The 23,941-nt window shown below is 39.7% G+C and overlaps 1 protein-coding gene across 6 annotated transcripts in view; it reads right to left on the bottom strand.

Annotated features, from left to right (window-relative positions):
* The window catches only part of Frmpd4 (FERM and PDZ domain containing 4), a 930,349-nt gene that overhangs the window by 124,058 nt on the left and 782,350 nt on the right, over positions 1-23,941 (bottom strand). For all 6 annotated transcript variants that reach the window (XM_085684903.2, XM_087902491.1, XM_085684900.2 and 3 more), the window contains 2 exons: positions 11,179-11,339; positions 6,842-6,944 (listed from right to left, as the gene is read on the bottom strand). In XM_085684903.2, coding sequence (XP_085541029.1) covers positions 6,842-6,944; positions 11,179-11,339 — 264 coding nt within the window. The remainder of the gene's footprint in view (positions 1-6,841; positions 6,945-11,178; positions 11,340-23,941) is intronic.

Below are 23,941 nucleotides of genomic sequence, written 5' to 3'. Positions count from 1 at the left end.
ATTATAGCACTTCTTGAGATGACATAAAAAAAGAAATGTGGTTACTATAGCAGTAAATTGGTCTCCAAGAAACTCTTTCATTTTCTTAGGAAAAAAATAATAAATGTCTATAACAGAGTAGCCAAATGATAATGAAAATAATCCACAATGAAAAGAATCTATCTGAAAACCAAGGAAAAAAACCCATAAATAAGTGCTGTAATGGGGGGGGGGTTGGGATAAAGAAACAAGACTAAACCACTTAGACAAGCAAATAGATGCCAATATTTAAGGAGAGAATTTTATAGTGTTATTAAAATGATGAGTGTTTTTCTGAATTTCCTTAGTGGCTAAGAAAATGGGATATTTTATTAAACAGAAGGGGAATTTATCTTGTGTAAGATACAGACATTAAACCACATACTGGCTGAGGAGACCAGTAAAAAGGGGATTATTTTTTAAGAGCTAAACTTTTAGGTCAGTACACATTATGGCAGACGGATGACTAAACTTACGGCAAGGCACAGGAAAGTTTCGTAATGCATGAACACTTTCATTATTGGGAAATCCACTAGTTCAAATGTTTGGTTTAATGAGTTTTCAGATATAAGATGGCACTGTGTCATCATACTTGAATTATTTTGCTAAAATAAAGCATCCCAATACTTCTATAAAGATAAATTGATTGTCTGATGATTAGAAGGCAGCATTTTTTAGGATCACATTTTTACTTTTTCAATTTTATTCAGATTCCCTGGCTTATAGCCACTAGAAGAATTCCTTTCAAATAATCTTTCTTTGATGTGTTCAATGTTGGGGCTTGTCTGTCTTAATTAACAACTTTAATTGAAATCATTGCTCATAGTACTCTAGATTGCAAGTGCACTAATAGGCTCAGGTTTATTTCATTGATTCCTGCATTACCATTACCTGGATCTCTGTATTATATAGATCACAAGCATGGCATACAAATACTTCATAAATGAGTGAAAAATTGTTTAATGGGCATGTATTCAATAGGTGCTATTCAAATATTTGCAGAATTTTGAGTTGAAGAACTTGGAGGGGACCACATAAGTCTAATTTTCAAAGGGTGCTTTAAAAACCCATCAATACACTATCAAACACAGATCATGAGCCAAGCATTGCACAGGGAGGAAGGTATTTTTTTCTCATGGAACTTGTAGTTCAGGTCAAATGGCCTTCCACATTATAATTGCTTCTCTCTCACATATCCATGGCATACACACAAATGAATACATGCATTACATAATAGAATGAAATTTAAGTGAATGGGAAACCCATACATTCCAAATAGGAGGGAAAATGGACTCTGATAACTTCCATCCACCTGCTCAACGTCTTTGCCTCTACTTCCTCAGTTTTTATGAAAAAAAATGGTAAAGAACAGAAGAACACCTGTGATGTTATCAGGTATTTGGTTGTCTTCTGTGACTTAGTGTTTTCTCCTCAAGTAGCTATCTTGTTGAGTAGGGAGTTTTGTGGTCTCTGAATAAGATGATGATGATGATGATGATGATGATGATGATGATGATGATGAGACACACACACACACACACAGAGAGAGAGAGAGAGAGAGAGAGAGAGAGAGAACACTCAATTCAGACCTCCAAAGGATGGCACCATAAAATAGTTCTATCGGCACCCCTGTTTTTCTTACGACTAAAATCTTCATATCTGAGCTTCATAGCATAGGCAGTATGTAGGTGCGGGCAAGACAGAGGGGCCCAGGAATAAATAGTAGTGAGAAGAGCACCACAGCTTCCTCAGGTGATCCTACCAGGAGTAGTGAAATCAAAATACATCAATATTATTTTCCAACCTGACCTTCACTTCAGAGGGGGAAGGACTTTCAGAGGGGAAAAAGTGGTTTTGATTTATCTCATTTTTATTGTCCAAATTCTATTGCTGTATCAAAATATCTAAGAAAGATAACTTAGAGGGGGAAATACAAACTTTGGCTCATAGTTTCAGAGACTGTAAGCCATAATTTGAATTTCCTGTTGATTTGAGTTTGTGGCAACATCATACATCTGATAGGAGTACTTAGTGTAATGGAGCCTATTTACATATGCGCGACTGAGAAGCCAAAAGAGAAGAGGATAGGGTACTAATAATCCACTCAAGGGAATACTTACAGTGATGTAATTGTTTCTACTAGGTTGTAAGTAGAAGAGATGCCTAGGGTATCAGTAAGTCATGGTTTTGGGGTATGTCTGTGAGGGCACTGTCGTAGGGAATTAATTGAGAAAGAAGAGGCTAACTGGAATATGAGTGGATTGATCCAATGGGCTAGAATTCTGGAATAAAACAGAGAGAAGTAAATATCCAATTGAGTTTCCACAGGCATGCCTCTGCTCTGCTTTCTGATCCATAAGCCTTTCCCATCGCCGCAGATCCCTCATAATGATGGACTACAGCATCACAATCCATAAGTCAAAATAAACATCTGTTTAAGTTGCTTCATGTTCGGTATTTGGTCATATTATTAAAAAGAATAACTATAACTAAGAGACACCCCTCATCCTAGCAGTGCCGTGGACTAGTAAACAAGTATATACGCATAGCTTGGTGGGGCACATTTTGATCATCGCTTTAAAAAGCAAACAGAGGATGTGGTTTTGTAAATCAAAATCCAACCCTTTTCTCTTCAATTCCTCATGTTGAGTTTAGCTCTTTTCTAGAAAGAAGAGGAGATGTAGTTTAAGTGACCATATTGGAGCTTCAAATTGGTCATTCCCAAGTGAGAGTGTTTATGGGTTCTGCCCCAGATAATGTTAATGGTCAGGAAAGGACAACTTAACAGCACACAATTGAAGCCAATGATAGGAGAAAAATAGACTAGTCTCAGTGAATTGAAATTGCTCAATAAATACACATGGAAAGTGGGAATGTCTTTCCGATTGCAGCCTCAGGATGCTGTTCTAGGAGGACCATGGTACAGTTAGAATGTGTTGAATGGTGTGGCAATAGGTTAGTGAGGGCTTTAAGGCCCTTGAGGAGAACTCCCACAGTCATCTCAGAGACTCCAGTCCTTGTCAACACTTCGTTTTCACTTGAAGTGAGGAAGCTCGAAACATGGACAGGGATTTGATAGCTTTTTGATTGGTGATGCGTATGTGCTGATGTATCACACGTTGTTTATCTAGATCGGACACCGGAATAAAATACTACATGGTGAGAAAAAGGAAGGGAAGAGAACCAAGAATAATTTGTTCAAGCATGTCCCGCACCTTTGCCAATTAGAAATACTGACTAAGAAACTCTTATAGTCCCTTTCCCTGTCATTTTCCATGTGAGAATGACTTTGTATGCAGTGTGTGCGTGTACATGTGTGCACATGCTTGGGAAGGCCCAAGGTTAACATTCCCAGGTCTTCTTGGATCACTTTTCACCTTATTCGTTGAGCAGGGTCTCCTGACTGAACCCAGAGTTCACCCATATCACTTGTGTGGTTAGTTAGCTTGCTTTGGGCATCCAGTGTCACTTTCTTCTAAGTGTGGGAATTACCGGTGGGCAACCATGCCTACTTAGGTCCTAGAGATCCAAACTCCAATCCTCAGGCTGACTGTTTACATGTGAAGAGCTTTAAAATTTCTGAGTCATCTCCATAGAATCTTCTCCCATTAACGGGTCATCCCTTTGCTGTGATTTCTCCTAATACAGATTATTATAAGGCTCTATGGCCCCAAGTTTACTACGTGAATAAAAAAATCTTTCCCCATGTTTCCAGCATAACAGAGACATGGAACGCACACATGGTTCCTAGTTCCGTGTCCTGAAAACACCATCTCCTCATCAAGTGTGTGAGAGAGATTACAACTGCATTTTGGAAAAAAAGTCTTTGTATATTATTTAGGGCTTCAGTCTAAATTACGCTTAACCAAAGAAATGAAATCAAATCAGGTTATCCTGTAAGAGTAGACAATACTTTTCTGGGGAGGGCCTGATCGAAAGCACTTTAGACTTGGTGTGCCACATGATGCCCGTTCATCTCAGCTAGGGAGAGAGCATCCTTAGATAATATGGAAATGAACGAGTGTGGCCGCTTCTACAGTAAAACTATATTTACAGACTCAGAAATTTGAATTTCATATGATTTTCATATGCCATAAAGCATTCTTCCCCTTTCTTTATTCCAACATCAAAAAATGTTTCATTTTAAAGGAAAAAAAGCACACTGCTATCTCACAGGTTTTTTTAAATTATGTGGCAGCCCGAATTTGGACTTGGAGCCATTGCCTGCCATCTTGTCTTTTTAATTGGTTCATTTATTCTTTTACATATAAAGTCAGATAGGGTTTACAGTTATGTAATTTTACTCTGACAATGCATTAAACGAGGAGGAAAACAAACAACTTTCTTGGGGGGAGGTAAAAGGAAATGTTTCTAAATGCCCCAGGTAAGATTGCTAGGAAGTGATCACACTTTTAGATAGCTTTTTCTCCATCTCTATCCTGCAGCCAGCAATGCAGGCACAGATATATTATTTCTTCAACCCTTCCGCAAGCGCAAGAATCAATAGGACTAATCACAGAGGTATATACCCAGAGGAAAGCAAAATGGGACTTCTGCCGTTAGACATCAAGATAGCCCCCCAGGACACAAGCTGAAATAATGCTCAGCTGGATGAGGCATGTCCCTTCTGACATCCACACACATCCCAAGATATTAGTGATCTGAAATGGCCTCAACCCAGAGGTTCTAAAAATAGCCTTTCCATAGTTCTGCCTTTCTGATCCACAGAAAGATTGGAACCATTCATTCTCAGGGCAGATCTTGTTCCTGATACAGGTGAACGTGACGTAAGTTTCAGTGTTTGTCCCCATGGAAGAATGTTTTTTGGAGATCTGAATACTCCCTGAGTACAAGCATGAGCTAGCATTCTGGTTGAAGGCTGTCAGTATATTTGTCCCAGACGAATAAAGAATGATCTAGTCTGTTGAGGCTACTATAAAAAATATTTTAGACAAAGTAAATTATAAATAATAGAAGCGTGTTGCTCATGGGTCTGTAGCCCCTGAAGTCTAGAACACAGGTACCAGCATATTTATAATTTGGTAAAGGCTTCATCCTTAAATATAGCACCTTTTGGCATTCTTATTTGGCAGAAGGAGCCTGACAACCTTTCATAACGGCATATGTGAAGGAAAGTTCCCACAACGATGCCCCCTGCCACTCTTCGCCAGCAAGTGGACTTTCTGCAGGGCTGATTAGCTGATACGAACATTAATGGCTGTGGAAAGGTTGGGAAATTGCAGATCTAGAGCCAAATAACATTTTATCTTCGTCTATCTTTAACCTCCTAAATAGCCCTTTCTTGTCTATCTCTGTGTCAGACCTAACATTTTGTAACTAACAGATAAAAATCTTTGGAATGTACTAACTTAATAGAGCACTAGCTTCCATCACCCAAAAGCTAAGAGAGTCATCAGATAGTATCTGAGGCCACTAACAGAGGTTTCCCCATTGTGTTACAACTGCTTCTCTGATGTTTCCATCAATGTACTTGCCTTGATTTATGACTTTCTTTGTTCTATTAGTACAAAAACTTCATGAAACTACTTCCACAATGGAATTTAAGGTGATGGAAATCTCTGTTCCTGGGCCATGACCAAGTGATATGTGTATATTTGGCTCCAGAATAAACTGTTATCCCCTTTGAGGTGAAAGTTGTGCTTTTCCATTTAAACATGTAACGGTACTAACCCCATTCCTGAATACTCCTCCCTTATGACTTAATAACTTTCCCAAAGGCTTCATCTCCTGAAACTATTACAATAGATATTTGGCTGAAAAATATTAATTTTGATCTGCAGAAGGCACAAAGGTCCAGACCATGGCAATGACTAACTGTTTGGGGACTGGCAGAATTTTCTTAGCATGTGGACTTTTTTTTTTTTTTTTGCTCATGTTAAGACTGATAGTTGGTCACTCTAAAATGACCACCCCCTATTTTTCTATTTCTCTGTCTTCTACCCATTTCCAAATTCTTCCAAGGTCACTTAACCATTCATGCATTCACTGTGAAGCAGAAACAAAATTTGAGACCAAATGGTTTCTTCCAAAATTTTCAAAAACACATAATACATTTCTTAAATGCAGAGGGTTTTTTTTTCTGAATGAGCATACATGTTGGGAGATTTTTTGTTTTGGTTTAAAGTGTTGTGATAGTTTTAGCAACTCAGTGGACTTTAAAGCAGACTCTTGACTAGTATTTGGAAGGTCATATAAGATGTGGTTTCTGGTGCCCAATTAAAAATGTCACATAATAATCTTTGTCTGCAATAAAATTAAACTAATAAAAACCATATTTTTTTTTACATCTTGGCTTTGACCTAATTATACTTTTGTTTCAGTTGATGATTTCAAAGTGAATCACTCAGGCAAATATGGAAAAAAATCAGTGAACTTTGTGTATTCATGGAATTATGTATATAAAATTATTCATCACTTTATGCTTTATTTAGCCCTTGCATTTTAATCTCCCTGATTACAGAAAAATTGATGTGTTAGTAATTCCGGAAAGAAATGAAATGCAACCTTTGGCTATAGTAATGTAAATAGGAGTCTTTAAAAGTTTGAAGCTTTCTTTCTTTTTTCCTTCCTTCCTTCCTTCCTTCCTTCCTTCCTTCCTTCCTTTCTTTTTCTTTCTCTTTCACCAGAGGTTAGCATCACTGAATGTTTTATAACATGAACATGTAGGCTCAGGATTCTGCCCTTCATTGTCCCATAGGAAGTTCTTTCTCTGCCAGATAAGGCATAAAACCTGTGCATCAGTCTTTGTAAAAAAAAAAAAAAAAAGCATAATGAGGAACAGGTGGACGAGCATGTCACCTACCTGACCAGGTCGATGACCCGCTCTCTGGGTGCAGCACTGACTGGTTCATCATTAATCATTACAATCTGATCTCCTGGGATCAGTTTGCCTTCTGAGGGGCCGCCTGGAGACAGACAAGAGCAAAACACACAAATGAGAATTCCTGTGGCCACTCATCTGAAATTCCTTCTCCCTCCATGGCTCATTATGAGCAGATGATGCTTTCAGCAAAGGCAAGCCTCACTAACACCAGGGTGTTCTGTGGGAATATATGAGGACCAGGTTGTACCCTGACTTGTCAGCTTCTCTAGGAGTGGACTTGAGCATCATTGGCTCTCTAAAACTTCAACAGCAAGACTGCTTCTACTATCAGTGTTTCCCACATAGTTTCCCTTTATTTTGTTTTATTTGTGTGGGCGTTTTGTTTGCACATATGCTTGTATGCTACGTGTGTACAGTCCCATCAAGTGCCAGAAAACAGAATCCGATGCCCCTAGAGTTATAGACAGCTGCGAACAGTTATGTAGGTGCTGGGGATCAAACCTGAGACTTCTGCAATGGTAGCAAGTGCTCTTAACTTTTGAGCCATCTTTCCAATCACCATCGGTGGGATGGGAGCCAAGATATGTCTTCACATACACACTTCTAACAAACCAGGTACAGCTGGATTTGAACAAAATTGCATGCGTTTGTCCATTTCAAGAATGGAGACAGCACACTCAACCATAGAGTGCTAGGAAAAGACTTCTTATAGAACTTGCTTGTGTGTTAAATACTCTTGGGACAGGTTAAACGAAATGGGGTCTTCTGTAGATTTGATGCTAATTGGATGTGGGAGTAGTTTCGTCATAAACATCGAAATGATTTGCTTATGAGGTTAAATGAAGGACTCATGGGTTTGGGGGGATGGCTCAGTGGTTCAGAGCACTGGCTTCTCTTCAGGAGACCCTGGTTCAATTCCCATCGCCAGCTCACAGCTGTCTGTAATCTCAGTCCCAGGGGATCTAGTGCTCTCTTCTGGCTTCCTCCAAGGGCCCCAGGCACACAGGTGGTATACAGACAGACATGCAGGCAAACACACACACACACACACATACACACACACACACACACACACATATAATAACAAATAAAATAAAATGTATGAAGAAAGCAGACCTAGCTGTGATTAATATTTTAGAAATGAATTTGTTCCTATGTCCAATAGCAAAGGGGTGTGGTTGGTCAAATTTGTAACTTTAAGCATATTGGATGTTTGTGTCTATGTTCACAGGTTCTGGTTCATCATGGTTAATGGCATTGCCTGCTGTTGACGTTTGACATCTAAGTTCAGAGTGGCTCACCTCTCTTTTGAACTTGTTCTCCCAAAGCACAACTGTTTCGAAAATTCAAGCAACAACCCAGATTATTCAACTCTTTGAATTATTTTCACTTGTACAACTGGGTTACCTCCAAAATGCAAACGTGGTGCTGTCTGGTACTGTATCCTTCTCACTGTGTTTCTGGGGACACAGCTCTGGGTGCTATGTGCTGTTCAAATACAGCCTTTCTAATAAGCTTTTTACTCTTTTGTTTAACAATTAAAATGGATGTTTCATGATGAGAACAAGAAATTAAAAGTCGTTTGGCTCTTCTCCAGTTACTGAGACACTTGGCATATTTGCTCCTTGATCTGTATTATCAATGTGTTTTCATGGGAGTGAGAGAGTAGGGAACTGTAACAAGCACCCATATAAGTGATGGAAAACATTCATTTGGGGGATCTGAGAACTGAGCGTCAGTGTTTGCACATACGGAATTCAGACTACGTGCAAACAGTCACACCTATTCAGTCAAGCAGGTAGTTACAAGTCAAATGCTGGTTAAACACAGAATCAATCCCAGAGAAATGGATATGAACTTTTTGGGAGAGAACACCACTCTCAACATAGTCTTAAATTTCACCTAACGATTTTATCTGCTTGTTTGATGAGACCAGGTCTTGCTCCATAGTCCAAACTAGCTTGACACTCACTATGTAGCCCAGGCTGGCCCTGAATTTACAGTTATCCTCCTAAATCAGCCCCTCAAATTTTGGTAGCAATGGCATGGCTTATGCTTTTAGATCAAATGGGAACATTCTTGGTTAATCAACTTGAATCAAGGATTCTAGAAGCGGCAACACAAAACTCCTTCCAAAATATGAAATCATTGCCTTCTTCAGAGAAGTGCTTTATGTCCTTTGCTCTGATGACTGGTTTGTCTCCTATAGAAAATCTGCTCACATCGCTGAAATCACCTGGGACTTGAGCACAGTCACTTTCATGAGCGTTTATTTGACCAACATCTTCACTTACAAAAATAACCAGAAGGGCCCTTTGTCCTATTTTCACGTCCTTTCTACTCTCCTCGAAAATGTTTGCCATGACGTGTTATAGTGTCTCTGAAGCTGAGGGGAGTTTCGGGGCACAGAAAAAGAGAGGGCGGGAAGTTTCTGATGCTTACAATGTCTGCTCTGGACAGCCAGAATTCTGTCTGTGCTCTGTCTATGGGAATGCTGGTTTCTATCAACATGAGTTCCGGAATTCTCTTAGTTATCTTTTCTATAGTGCCAGGTGTGTGTGTGTGTGTGTGTGTGTGTGTGTGTGTGTGTGTACATGGATCTATTTTATAAAACATAAGAAGAAGCAGTCATATTTGGAAAGTACAATCCTCAATGATTTTAGACAGTATTCACAGAGTCCTAAAATAGGATTCACCTCTAACGGATTACAAAGTTCTAAAGATCAAGTAAGAAGCTGCGTGTTGGGACAGCGTGGAGTGAAAATAGTCTTTTAAACCCCAGTATAAAGTGCTCAGTTGTATTTGTGGTGCTTGCCTCGGGCAGGTTATGTCAAAATAATGGAAAATTAAAAATTTAATTAACTTTAAAAATCTATATCACCTCACTAGTCAACTTCTCCTTCTCACCGTTGCCTGACTAAAAGACCAAACCCTTGAGAATTCAATCATAATAATCCAGAAGCTATGGAAACATCTCTATGTACCTCCCTCAGCTTTCTAAGTTAGATGCTATGAAAATCTCCATAACCTGGGTAACACAGAGAAGCTGTATCCAGCTGATAAAGCAAGGGCTGAACATGGATATTACCAAGCCTAATAAGGGCCAGAGACAAAACTCAAATTTAGGTAACATTATGCCAGAATCTTTGGTCTTTCCTAAATGACATCTCCAAGTTTTGTGTTAATGTATCTTGTGCCTGTGTGTACATGTGTATGTGTCTGCATACACATGGAAGCCAGGAGATGATTGATGTCTAGTGTTTTCTTCCAACATTGCCTACCTGAGTCTCTGAGAGATGGTCATACCTTATGGCAATGACATAGTTCAACTATACCCATGCCCCCTACTGCTTAGATAGTGTTAACCAATATGTCATTGGCCAAAGTCATTTACTTGGTCCATGCCAACAGCAATGGGGCTGGAAAACTGTCTGCCTCTAGTGAGAAGGAAAGGGTGTGTATACTTATAAAATCATTCAACTGTCCCATGACTAAATAATACTGTAACTTGAAAGCGCACTGTGTTTCCCAGCAGACAGTACATGCACTGTGGTGCCTGCCTGTCATTATTTGCAGTATTACACTCAGAAATGGTGCCATGGCTACCAACGATACATGACTGCTCTCCTCAAGGCAAGGGATAGGATGGACTGGGCAGTCTAAAAATCTCCTTTGGAAGCCAAGGACAATGGCACTGGGTTTTGATTCTACTGCATGGACCGACTTTGTGGCAGCCTGGTTTGTTTGGATGCTCACCTTTATAGACTTGGATGGAGCGGGGAGGACCTTGGACTTCCCACGGGGCAGGGAACCCTGACTGCTCTTAGAACTGGAGAGGGAGGGGGAGGTGGGGATGGGAAGGGGAGAGGGAGGCGGGGAGGAGGTGGAAATTTCAAATAAATAAATAAATAAATAAATTTTAAAAAAATACTAAAAATAAAAATCTCCTTTGAAATCAGGCACGGGATGCAGGTCTGTAATCCCAGATTTGTGTGGCTGAGGCAGGAAGAGCGCCATGAGCTTTAGACTAGGCTGGGTTGCAGATAGAGTGCCAAGAAGATAGGCCAACACAGCAAATTCTGTCTCCAAAACTCCCCCAATGCACACACACACATACACACACGCACACACATACACACATACGTACGTATGAAAAATCAAGTCCATTTTGATGACACACCTCTGTCTTTTGTTGTCACTCTCTCTGGGTATGGGAAAGTATTGCTTGGTATTCACAGCCTGAGCACCCACAGAACCCCACTGAAGCCACTGCGACCAGCTGCGACATGAAGATCAGAGTTGGTTTGGACACTTACCTGGTGTCACTGAGCGAACAACCACGGGCTTCTCACTCCCTGCCACGAACCCAAAGCCCAGCACAGGGTCTCTCCTCATCTCCACCTTCCGTGGAGCTGGAGGGATGATTTGGCAGCTGGCAAACCGAGGGTCATCAAATGGGATTGCCTGTGTCATGTGACTGTAGAAAACATAGAAAAGAGAAGGAGGTATCAATGTGGGGATGAAGCATTGGCCTTGAAATCACATGCTTCCTTGTTGGAAACTTATTATCTCGGGCAGAGAATGGGAAACATCTAGAACCCAATGTCATCTTTTATGATCTCTGTATTGTCCCTTGGGAACACTGTAATGTGCACGTTAGGGCTTTGCATTGACTATTCATTCGATGTGGAATGTTTGTCCTGCAAATATCTGCAGGTCTCGCCTCTGCCTCTGTCAAACTTCTGTTCACATATCACCATCTTATAAAAACCTACCTTACAATACTATTTTAATATGGTTTTTCTAGTTCAGCACTTCACCAAGCCTCCTTACATTTGTCTCCCCACCATGGCACTACTTACCTATAAATATACTACAAAAAGCATTTATGTTTATAACAATTTTATTGCTCTGCTCTCCACAACAAAATGTACAGTCTTTAAGGATAAAATACTTACTTGTGTGCATAGACATGGGGGGGGATGAAACCAGGGCCTCATGTATGCTAGCTAAAGGCACCATCATTGAATTATAGCCCTAGTCTTCTAAACTTAATTCCAGTCTCTGATTTACTAAAGGACCTAGAACTGTGTCTGATCCACGGCAGGCTCAACAATAAATTGAACTAATAAGCAGGGGAAAAGTTACTTCTTTGTAAAACACTCTCAAGTTATAGCTGAAATGCTGACCAACCGTCTCATAAAGTAACAACCAGTTTTGTTGGCAGGTAGTATATAGGGCACTTGAACCTAGCAAATTTAAAATAATATGGATGATGTTGGTGGTGATAGGCTATCCTGCTACCAAATACATTCCCCACTCCAAAGAAACTGCTAATTTAGCTTTTGGCATTTACTTTAAGGAAAAAGGTGTGAATGATTTAAATGAACTTACTCATTAACACCTCCATTTATGAAGTTGTAGTAACAATTCAAAATTGAATATTCTATAACATTTGGGATGTATAATTCTCTTCAGTGGTGTAACCCCTACTAAATTGCCCTTGTTCCAAAAATAGCCTTCCACCCACATGTGGGTAAAAAATTCTAACTAAACTCAGTGATCCTGCAGAAAGAAGACATGAAAGTACAAGGGGAGCTTAAGAAAAAACTGACTCCAGCAGGAAAAGGAGGGGCATGAGAGAGGGGGGCATAGAAGATGAGAAGGATTAAGATTCGTGGTATAAATGTATGAAACTGTCAATACTCAATAACACTTAAAAAATAAAAATACAGCCAGGGGGTGGTGGCACACACTTATAATCCCAGCACTCAGGAGGGAGAGGCAGGCAGATCACTGAGTTTGAGGCTAACCTGGTCTACAGAGTGAGTTTCAGGACAGACAGGGCCACACAGAAAAACCCTGTCAAAAACAAGTAAATAAATGAACAACAAGAACAAACCAAACCAAAACAAAAACCCTTAAAGTGCTTTTGCCTCATAGTCTTCTCACAGAATAAGGGGATAGAGCAGTCATTGATATCATCCTTGTCAACAAGAAAATTAAGATCAAAATCACGAAGTATCATCGCTCAAGGATCCCTGGCCAATTGGCCAGAGAATCTATCTGGTCAAAACCCGGCTTCCACAACTCCTAGTGAAGTCTTTCTGCACAGCATTTGTCCAAGGCAGCTTTCTTTTAAGGAAGAGCTGTTTGCTGGACAATAGCAATCTCCTTCAAGAAATTCTAGCGACATAAATGACTGACATGGGCTTAATTCAACTTGATTTCATTTTACATTTATGTAATTATTCTGTATGCATGCATATGTGGGTGCACCATGATGGACATGTAGCGGCAAGAAAGCAATTTGAAAGAGTTGGTCCTCTCCATCTATCATGCAGATCCTAAGGCTAAAACTCAGGTCATCATCATGCTTGGCAACAAGTACCTTTATCCACTGAGTCATCTCTCCGGCCCTTAATTCACCTTAAAATATTTGTCTTTAATAAGTAACAGAATATCTTTTTAAGTACCTTGGATGCTGCTGTTCTATATGTAGTCCAAATGCAATAAAGAAAGACAGGGAAGGAGGATGCATGCTGTTCTTCAGCACAATTAATAAGAGTTAGGGAAGATCAACAAAACCTCTGGCATCTGTCCTTTAAATATATATCTGTGCTGGTCAAACACAGAATCCCCTTTAAACAGAATGTAACTGCTTGAGACATGGAACACTGGGAGAAACAGAATGGATAAATGTGTCATGTGCTTTGTTTTAAGGCCGTCTGTTTCAGGATTTAACTCTTAAAGATCTTTCTGTGACGGAAGCGGTCTGACTCTCTTCACAGTCTCTTTGCAAAAGCAATGACAGGAAAACCGCTGAACAGAGAAAGGGGCCATGACAGTGTATGCTCTAGACAACGGGAAAAGAAGACACAAATGATTTGGCTAGCTTCTTTTGTAGTAGCTGTTGGCAATTAAATTGGAATATTCTAAACATCTGTGACTTGATTAGCCTCTTTTAAGGAATAACAATAAAGTAACCGTAAAGGTTCAGTACAGCATCCATTCAATAACTCTTCCATTGTTATAATTTAATAACATGACAGCTATTAAACATCAATTCCATACTAAGCATTGTTTACTCTAAATGCTTTCCGTATGTTAGTTTTCTTAATTCTTCAAGACAACTCCATAATACAGTTATTTATTCATTTAGTCAATTTATCAAATACCCACTGGGTTCTCTAGTCTGGGAACACAAAAGGAACGAAAGCAGACAAAAATAAAATGTTCATATTAGGTTATGGTTAATTCTAAGGAGAGAATCAGCAAAGGGAGTGTAGGGAGACAGCTGCTGAGTGAGGATGCTGCAAGATGCTCTACCAAGGGTCAGGCCAACATCTGGGTGAGGCTGTACTCAGGACACAGGGACCTTGAAGTGCAACACCTAGAAGTACAACATGCCTCCAGGGAAGAGAACATGCCTAGCAACTTGTGCAGTCCAGTGAAAGATAGAGTGGGAATTTGGAGCAGTGATGGATACGTAAAGTAATGATGGTAGCAGTCCTATAGAGATTGCATAGGTTCGTGCTTCTGTTAAAACATGAAGTCAATGGAAAGTTTGAATGTTAGCAATGGACTCAGCTATTGCGTGAACAACATAAAGGAAAGTACATGAAAAAGAGAACTCAGGGCCCATGGCATTCCTTTTGACAGCTCATAATGGCTCATACTTGGGGGAGATGGATAGATATGGCAGAAATTGTGGGACTTTTAATAATATCAGAAGCCATTCGGACAGATCTATGGTCAGCCTCCTACTCTGGACCCTTTCTTCTGCACAGACCTTTTCTCCACATGACTACATGAGTACATGAGACCATGAGTACATGTCCTAATGTATCTTCACTATTGGAGACATGTCTCCTTCCAGTTTGCTTAGGAAACAGGTATTTAAGTCTAGGGTGGACATGGAAACCAGCATGGTTGTTTGTAGTAAGAATTTGAAGCCAGATGACTTGGCTTTGGGTTCTAATTCCACAGAGTCCTAGCAGTATGTCCTGCTTCCTTCCTTCATGCATCATTCGGAAACTGATGACAGTAGTTATAGCAATCTCATTGAAGAGCTGTGCAAACCAAACAAGACATGAAAAGCACTTTCAAAATGTTGGGCATATACTAAGTGCTCAGAACACAATAGCTTTTATTTTTACCTCTGAAGATCAACAAATAGAAGGGAACAAATTTCTCATGTGATGAAAGCATTCCATTGGGAAATCTGAAAAACAATTGTGCTGGCTAGTTTTATCACAACTTGATACAAGTGAGGGTCGTTTTGGAAGAGAGAACCTCAACTGAGAAAATGCCCCTACAAGATTGGTCTGTGGGCAATTCTGTGGTGTATCTTCTTGATTGGTGTGGGAGGGTTTGTCTCACGGTGGTCAGTGTCATCCTTAGGCCAGTGGTCCTGGTTGCTATGGAAAGCAGTCTATATAAGTCAAGAAGAGCAAGCCAGGAAGCAGCACTCCTGCATGGTCTCTCTATCAGTTTCTGTCTCTGGAATTATGGCCTGCTTGAGTTCTTGCTTTAGCTTTTCTCAGTGATGTAGTGTGACCTGGAAGATTTAGATGAAATAAACCCTTTCCACCCCAAGTTGATTTTGGTCATGTTATTTTATCATAGCAATAAAAACTCTAGCTAAGATGCTGGCCTACCATTTCAAATATTTGTAACTCAACTCTTTGAGTGAAATGCCTCATCAATCTCAGGCAAACTCCAAGGCTTTCAATTAAACAATTTAGATCAACTGTAATGACAGAAGGGATACAAATAGGACTTGCCATACCCAAGGCAATACTAGACCAAGGACACAGAAGAATAAAAGAAGATAATCAGAAAGCACTAAGCTTCCTTGTCTGTGTTTCTTGGTCACTAAGAACCATGAACTACCAGGATGGGGGCTGAGCTGAGTCTTGAGAAGTGTTCATTTCTAATCTAAATGAGAGCCAATGCAGGAGGGAGTCTCTTTTTCTTAGATACTGCCTTTCCCTGCGTCAGCACTGTGTCCTACTTCACTGCTGCTTCCCACCCAAACAGTTTACAAACTCAGTCACATGCATATTTTCTGTTCGCTGCTAGTTTTAGCTTTCGGTATTTATTAAAGATTTTTGATCCGCTTTATTTTGCATGTACGTTGAGGAAGATCTTCTGATAGAATTACTATTTTCTTACTCATAAGGTTTCATTTTTAGATTTTAATGATCTAAAACTTATCACTTTCTCTTTTTCAGTAGACAGATCTGCACTAAAATATCCTCATGCCATAAAATGTCAATCTGATCTTTGTAGCAAGGAAAAATTGGGGAAACCTGAACTTACAAGATTGTGTGTGTGTGTGTGTGTGTGTGTGTGTGTGTGTGTGTGCATGTGGATGGTGGAGAGTTTTTATAAGGAGCTAAAAAGTCACATCGTTTCACCCCTTGAACATGCTTCGGTAAATTCTAATGCTGAGACTAGAAGAATGCAAGCGATGTGCTACATAAACCTTCATTCCTGCGCCAACGTCCTCCAGTAAACGGGTATAGATAAGTCAGGAATCTATGACCTGAAAAGAGAGGCTAATAATTGAGGTGGAAAATGGGCTTATCAGGATTAACCAAAGAATCTTGCTATTTCTTGGGGATTTCATTTCTAAAGGGACAGTGGGAATCTTGCTACTTGATTTCCCACGACAAAAGGAAAGGAGTTTTCTTGAATTCCAGGTGCTTTTGCTCCTCAGCAACAATGAAAGAATCATAAAAAATTGCATTGACTGGAAGAAAACCTGTAGTCTTTTCCTGGACTTGATAAGCCCATTTGAGTCAGCAAGATCCTTTTGTTGAAAATGTGCTGAGATGGAAGATTCTAGAAGGGAGAACCAGATTTAGAAACATCACCTTTGGTGTGAATATTAAGGTATCTGACCAGGCACGTGATAGCAGATTGGTCTCCTGGGAGGTTAAAACTTGAACCAAAATGGATATAAATAAGCATCTGTGTCTGAGTTTAGCCCAATAAGGTCACTTTAGTACCAAGAAAGTCCAGTGGAGACTTCAGGAGAGCACCAGTCCACAGCATTTGTATTCTGTCCTCATCTCTGTCCTAGCAGCACTGGCCTGTGTGGGAGAGCAACTTCATCGCCCTTCACTCAGCAGGATGTGCCTTGCCCACCAGATGTCACCATTCTTTCCACTGCCTTCCATTAGGGTTAGTGCAATTTTGCCATCCCTTGACTTTAATATCCCTTTGCCCCCGAAACATTACATGGGTGAACCTAGATCTGACAAGCAAAAATCCTTTGTGTATTTGTGTAGGTGCTTTTGCTATCCTGTCCCCATACTGAAAAGAGCTAACGTGAGCTTCTGTCTCTTCAACCTGGTCTCCAGAATGTACACATGAAAAACAACCCAGTGTCCAAGCTTCATGGAGCAGCCAAGGGGAGCAGAGCTGCCTAGTCCATTGACTACATTAGTCATGTGAATGAGGGACAGTCAATAATAATTGTGTCATGACACTGTATTTGGAAAGTGTTTGTTATGCATCAGAAACTGATTCCTACCATCTTATAGTCATTGCTTTCAATAGCATTAAGAAATCTCTGAAGTTCTGCCTTTCAAAGGGAGTATCTCTATGGACCCATTCCTCTCATCCTTCACAAATAAATATATGGTAGCTGGCAGTAACAGCAGACACCTGTAAAAGAAACCTATCTCCTGACTATCCGTGCAGTGAATTTGTTGGGAACTTCCAATAGCCCTGGCAGGCTTTAGGTAGTCTGTCTTAGAATGGAAGCTTTCACTAAAAGTGCTAAGCTAAACAAACCAGACTTCTCCAACACCGGGAAAAAAAATCAACCTGGAAGGGACAAAGCCGGCAAGGTATGCATTGTTAAAGTCGATAGATTACAACAGAAATCATGATGTAGAGGAGACTATATGACAAGGTCTCCATCACGTCAACATTACAGCAATACTGTGGCAAAATAATATATCAAAAGTATTTCGTTTGCTCCTTTTCCTCACTGAGATTTTGTTCGACCAGGTCTGAAACAGAAGATGACGTTCATTTCAGTTCAGATTTGGAGAAGATGATTTTATTGGGGCTCAAAAGAAAAGCTGACTGCAGACCACTCTTTTCCGACCTTTTCCCCCTGAAAGTATGAATGACGACTTAGTGGAAGAAGATAAGGCTGAAGAATCTAATGAAGCATTGGAAGGATTAGAAGTAGTTTGGTGCTTTGCCTAGGAAGGCAGCATGACCCACAGGTTGAGTGAAATGAAATGGCAGAATCAGTAAAATTTAAGCGACCACACAGATTACCACAGAAGTGGGCAAAGGGAAAGAAAGACGTCGAGGTCTAATGGAATTTCTACTCTGCAGGAGATCCTCGGACATTTTGAATATTTGACATGATCATATCCAAATGGCCAGCCTATAAGAGTTCAATGCAATGATGACATTAGAAATGAGAGTCAGATCATGTGAAGCTAAGGAGATATCACAGATTAGAAGAAAGATGACTAAGTGACCATACGCTGACGGGACAAAATGTTAGGGAGTTCAGGAATTCCTGCTATTGAGCAACCCAAATCTGCCTGTATCCAGAGCTAACACTGGCAGCTGGTTTTCCAGAAGCCAAGGGACTTAGCTATACACTTCTGTTTCCATGTCCTTGGGATCCATCTCTCTTACCATGTACATGTACATGCTTTCATATTCAACTCCCATGTTCTGAGCAAGTCACAGTCCTTGGGGATCAAGGGAGCCAAAGCACATCCCTCCATTGGAGATGAATTAAATGTTTTTCAACAAACAGAAATACCTGCAGCACACAATGGGTTGTCACTGCACGTAACAGTGTGTCTCCTGCTTTTTGCCTGCATGAGCATGTATCTCGTGGGCTCACAAGAATTTAACCTTCACTAATCAATTCCACAGGCCACTGTCAATCAATTCCCACAGTGTGTCAGGAGCACTTAAAGATTCAAAGCTGTTTCGTCAAGCTTAGAAACTTACATAGTTCTTGAAAGCCCAGAGAATCCAGCATGATTAACCTTAAAATCACAAATAAAAGACTTTTGTTGGAGAATTTCAGCAGGCTTTGGAATAAGCAGGGCTTCTCTGCAATCGGGTAGGCTAAATATGAAAAGTTCAGTTCATTCCAAAATAAATTACAGATTTAATGCTGCCCAATAAGGAGATGTGAACAGCCCTTTTTAAGAAATTCAACGAAATGAATTCTAAATTTTAAATGGTATTATAAAAGAACACTGAGTGAGAAAAAGTTATGTGTAGTCTGTTATAAAATGGCAATTCTTAGAACGGTATGATACTAGCAGAAATAAAGAGAAAAGAAACAGTCAAAGGAGTTGAAAAGATAAAGTTCTGTGCAAACATGGTGACCTTGGATCCCAAAATTGTACATCAAAAATTGTTCAATGTGATTCAAAAGACTGCCCAACAGTTCAGAGTCCTTGCTGCTTTTATAGGTAAGACCTAAGTTCGATTCTCAGCACGTACACTAGGTGACTGACAACTACCTCTACCTCTAGCTCCAGAGGATCAACACCCTCTTCTGGCCTCTGTGGGAACTACACACACAAACACACACACACACACACACACGAATTAAAATTAAAATAAAATCTTCCAAAAATATTGGCTGTAGATGATGGCGCAGCCTTGTAGTCCTGGTGCTGAGAAAGCAATTTCAAGAAGACTGCTGGGGCTTACAGGCGATCCTGTTTAGTCTGTGTGTTGAGGTCCAGGTCAGTGAATGACCTTGTTTTATTTAAGAAGGTAGACGGCATTTGAGAATCAACACCCAAGGTTGATCTCTGGCTCCTACACACACATGCATGTTACAACACCCCCCACCACACCTACAAAAATAATGCAGCTATGCTGCAGCAGCGTTGACCACAACAAAATGAAGTTTCCAGGGTAAACTTAGAGGTGGCCACTCCTGAAAGAATTCAATGAAGCTTAGGGTAACAAAGAAACCTAAGTGATTTCACATGCCAACCATGTAGTTGCTTTTGGAACAAACCAGTAAAATGACTATGGAAATTTATTGTCCTCCAATAGAGGTTGTTGGCTACCAGCCGACAAGAAACTTTATAGAGTGGTCTTCTCAGAATAATGGAGATACTTTAATAATGAGTAATAAAGTATTTTTTTTTACAAATAAACTTGGTTTGTGATGAGCATACAGGGAAACAGATGTTTGGATGTAACAGTTGTCTAATTGTTTTATTGAAAATTATGCAAATATGTACAGATAGAAGCTGCAGTCTTTGAAAGCTTGGAAATGGATTTTTCTAACCTGTTTAAAAATCTTCCAAGTGAAGCATTTCAGTGGATTGTGAAATCGTTTGTTAAATATAGGAAAAGGCAGCATTTTCCATATGGTTTGTGAGAACAGTTGATTGGCTTCAGAGAAGTTTCCAGCTGAATCCCAATAAACTCCTTTGTAGAGACGAGAAGAAAAACCAAGCACCAAGTGAGAAGCCCAGCACCACCATTGTTTTCTGTGACTCCTATTCTTTCCCCAATGGTCTGGCTCAACTCAGGGAAAGAATGAAGCTACACTCACAAGAACCCCAAAATTTCGGCAGTGAAGTGATGAAACAAGAGATTTATAAATATTGTCTTCAGGCACTTTGCTTGTCACTTAAGACACTGAATAACTGAATCCAGCAGTGGTACCAAAAATGATCTTAAATGAGGACAAAATGTCTATCTCACTTTCATTTTCTCTCGTTTTGTTTGTTTTGTTCTTCATGTTTCTTTGGTTTATTTAGAGGCTGAGTCTTGCTATGAAGCCCAGGTTGGCCTTTAACTTAAGATCTCTCCACCCCAGCCTCTGTCTGGTGTTGACATAATAGGCCATTCCACCGCCCTAAGCTTATTTCATTTTTAATAGCATCTCATTTCAATATATTTTAAAGATGCTTTCGAGTCCTCAACACATTCGTGGCATTACTTATGTGGCCTGGAGAGATGACTAAGTAGTTAAGAGTATCTGCTGCTCTTTTAGGGGACCCCAGTTCAACTCTAAACATATCCAGGGTAGCTCACAACATTTCTAATTTCCAGTTCTGTAGGATCTACTATCAGGAATGCACGTGGTGCGGAGACATCCATGCAGGCAGGCCCTTATAAAATAATAAATACATAAGAGAGTAACTAAAAATGTAAGTGAATATATATCTGTAGTTGTGTATACTCAATAAAGGTATGAAAGTGAATTAGAAGATTTTGTTTTGTATGTTTCAGAGAGTTCCTGGCGTATGGTGCAAGTCCTGAGGGTGGCTTACATATTCAATAGTGGGCAGACTCATCTATCTTACAGAGACCACTACAGCTCTTCAAAAGCCCAGTTTTCACATTACAATCCAGGGGCATTTTTAGGCACTTAACAAATGAGGGTAGAATCTTATGGGAAATGATGCATTTCCATGGCTTATCTAATCCTACCACAGCAAGCAAAATGAGATAGAATGGCCCCAGGTTTGAGTCACTAAGGAACAGACAGACTGATGGTTCTTATACACACGCTTTGCTCTGGGCTCCAACAGACTGAGTCCTTTGAGGGTTAAAATTCCAATCATCCCAAACATTTCTGAAGTGTCAACATCTGTTGCTCACAGAGCATGAAATGCTGCATGGCTGGGAAACCTTTTTCTTCTTGATTGATTATCTGATTTTTAACCCATAGGAAAATATGTTTTTTGAACAAAAGATTTGATAAGAAGAAGAAAGAGTTTCTTAAGCAAAGCCTTGAAACTTGGTAATAAAGAATAAAGCATTTCTCAAACCAATTAAAATCATCACTTCAGGTCTAGCAAACTGAGTTCCAGCTATATTTTAGGGCAGGAATAGGGTGAGGGTTTAAAGAACAGATTGCTATATTGTGTGTGTTATATTAATATATACAATATATATGTTATATTGTTATCCTTCCCATGCCAGATTGTTATATTATGTTTCCTATGGTACACTTGTATTCTTCAAAAATTACATTTTATACTTAAGATATGATGGTTCAAGCAAATACAAAGTAGAGAAATATGTGATGCAGAGACATACATCGATTTTGACCAGAGATATTTTAAAGAGTTGTCTATATTTTTATAAATGTCCCCATTTTATAATCTGCACAGAAGGCTTTTTTTAAAAGTGATTAACTGATTAAGAGCCTATTTTGATAACTAAATGCTTCTGGAGGAAGTGAAAAGCAGCTGATAAGAAATCCCAGAATCAAAGTTTTGAGATAATATCTGTTTGAACTTATTTTAATTCCTTAGCTAGGCATGTGCCTGGAATCTCAGTACTTGGGAGGCTAAAGCAGTAGAATTTCTCTGAATTTGGAGCCAACCTGGTGTACAGAGTGAGACCTTTTCAAAAACAAATAAATAGGTAGATAAGTAAAGCTAACAAAAAGATATGCCCTTTTAGCCTTTTCCGTATTAAAATAATTATTTCTAGTTGTCACTTAGAGAATTCACTCTTCCTGGACGGAAAGTTTTATTACTGTCTGATTTTATCATCTTTTGTTTGTGTTTCTTTTGTTGTAGTTACTACGCCTGCGAAGTTAATTTCACCCACTACTCAAGACACATTCCCAAATCCTTCTGTGTCTCTCTACCACTGAAGTTAATCCTAAAGTAAATCTGGATTTACCTGGTTTTCTATTGGCTCCAAAATCATGAAGCACAAGCAAGGAAACTGGGTAGAAGGACAGAAAGATTAGGGTCTGAAATCTCTTTGCTGACCTGGCTTCAAAGCAGTTGCTTCAACCATTGCCTTTCATTGCTCCTTGAGGCTTCGTGGTGCTCACAGGTCTCAGCTGCATTAGTCTTTGGTACCCCTGGGTGACTTATTGGCTTTCTTATTGATGTTAACGCCTGTTTTCTTTTCTTGTCAAGACTCTGAACCCTTCACCATGCCTCTCTCTTCCATGGAACAACTTCGATCCCAATGAGCCAGTTCTGCTACTGATGTCACCCAAAGGGCAGTTTCCTTGCTCAGGCTTACAACTGCAGCTTCTTTCCTGATTCTCACCCAACAGCAGTAAAGGCTTTTCCATAGAAAGTAACACCGACATCAATTATTCAACTAACTTAAGTCAACCCTATTTGTATACGCAAAACCGGTCATGAAAACAAACAATAAACAAAATCAGCTCATCCTTATAAAACACACATCCCTCTAAACATGGAGCATTTCCATATATAGACCTTAATTATTGTTTATTATCGTTTATTTTGTCTATATTAATGTCTACATTCGTGTGTCCACGTCATGTCTGTCCATGTGGAAGCCAGAAGTTAATGTTGTTGTGCCTTCTACCACTTCCCTCCTTCCTTTGTTGAGACAGGCTTTCTCTTAGGCCTAAAGGTCCTTGATTAAGGATGACTCATGAGCTCCTAGGTTCCCCCACCTCCACACCCCACGACCCCCAGCCTTGCTAGGATTACAGCTGTGTAACACTACATCCAGGTTTACACCCGTGTGCCGAGCATCTGAATGTAGGTCTTCATGGTGGCATCGCCAGCACTTTACCCTCTGAGCGGTCTCTTCAGTCTATTGTGTTTTTACATTGGCCACTACGAAATTCACATCAATTTAGCTCATTCAAAGGAAAGAGACTTCCGGTTTATCCCAAGGTAGACATTTCTTTGATTCTCTATCAAACTTTTCTCAATAAACTTTTACCTTTAAAGTCAGTATTCCCTACACAGCAAACGGAATAGACTTACAGTACACTTTACAAGAGTGATAACATCACTACATTTCAAACTTGATGGGTCTCACACTTTAGAAGAACTGATATTCTTATTGGAAGATTTTGGTCTACCATTTTCACTTGACTTGGTAGAAATTGGCTTTTCAAATTATGTTCAGATTAGTCTTTTTTGTTATAGTGAATCAAATTCATCCACCATTTATTCAACAATTGTTTAATGAAACTTTCTTGGTGCCTAACATACAATTGTGATTTAGACAGACAAGTAAATTTATATTATCATGCAAGGGCCAGTAAGCGAAAGTTCACAGGCCAAATCTGACATTGAAATAAAGATTTATTGG

This window comes from Myodes glareolus, chromosome X (genome assembly GCF_982192425.1).
Source record: "Myodes glareolus chromosome X, mMyoGla1.1, whole genome shotgun sequence".
Classification (NCBI taxonomy): Eukaryota; Metazoa; Chordata; class Mammalia; order Rodentia; family Cricetidae; genus Myodes; species Myodes glareolus.
The sequence above is the reverse complement of the archived record's forward strand: the minus strand, read 5'-3'. Positions and strand labels throughout refer to the sequence as shown.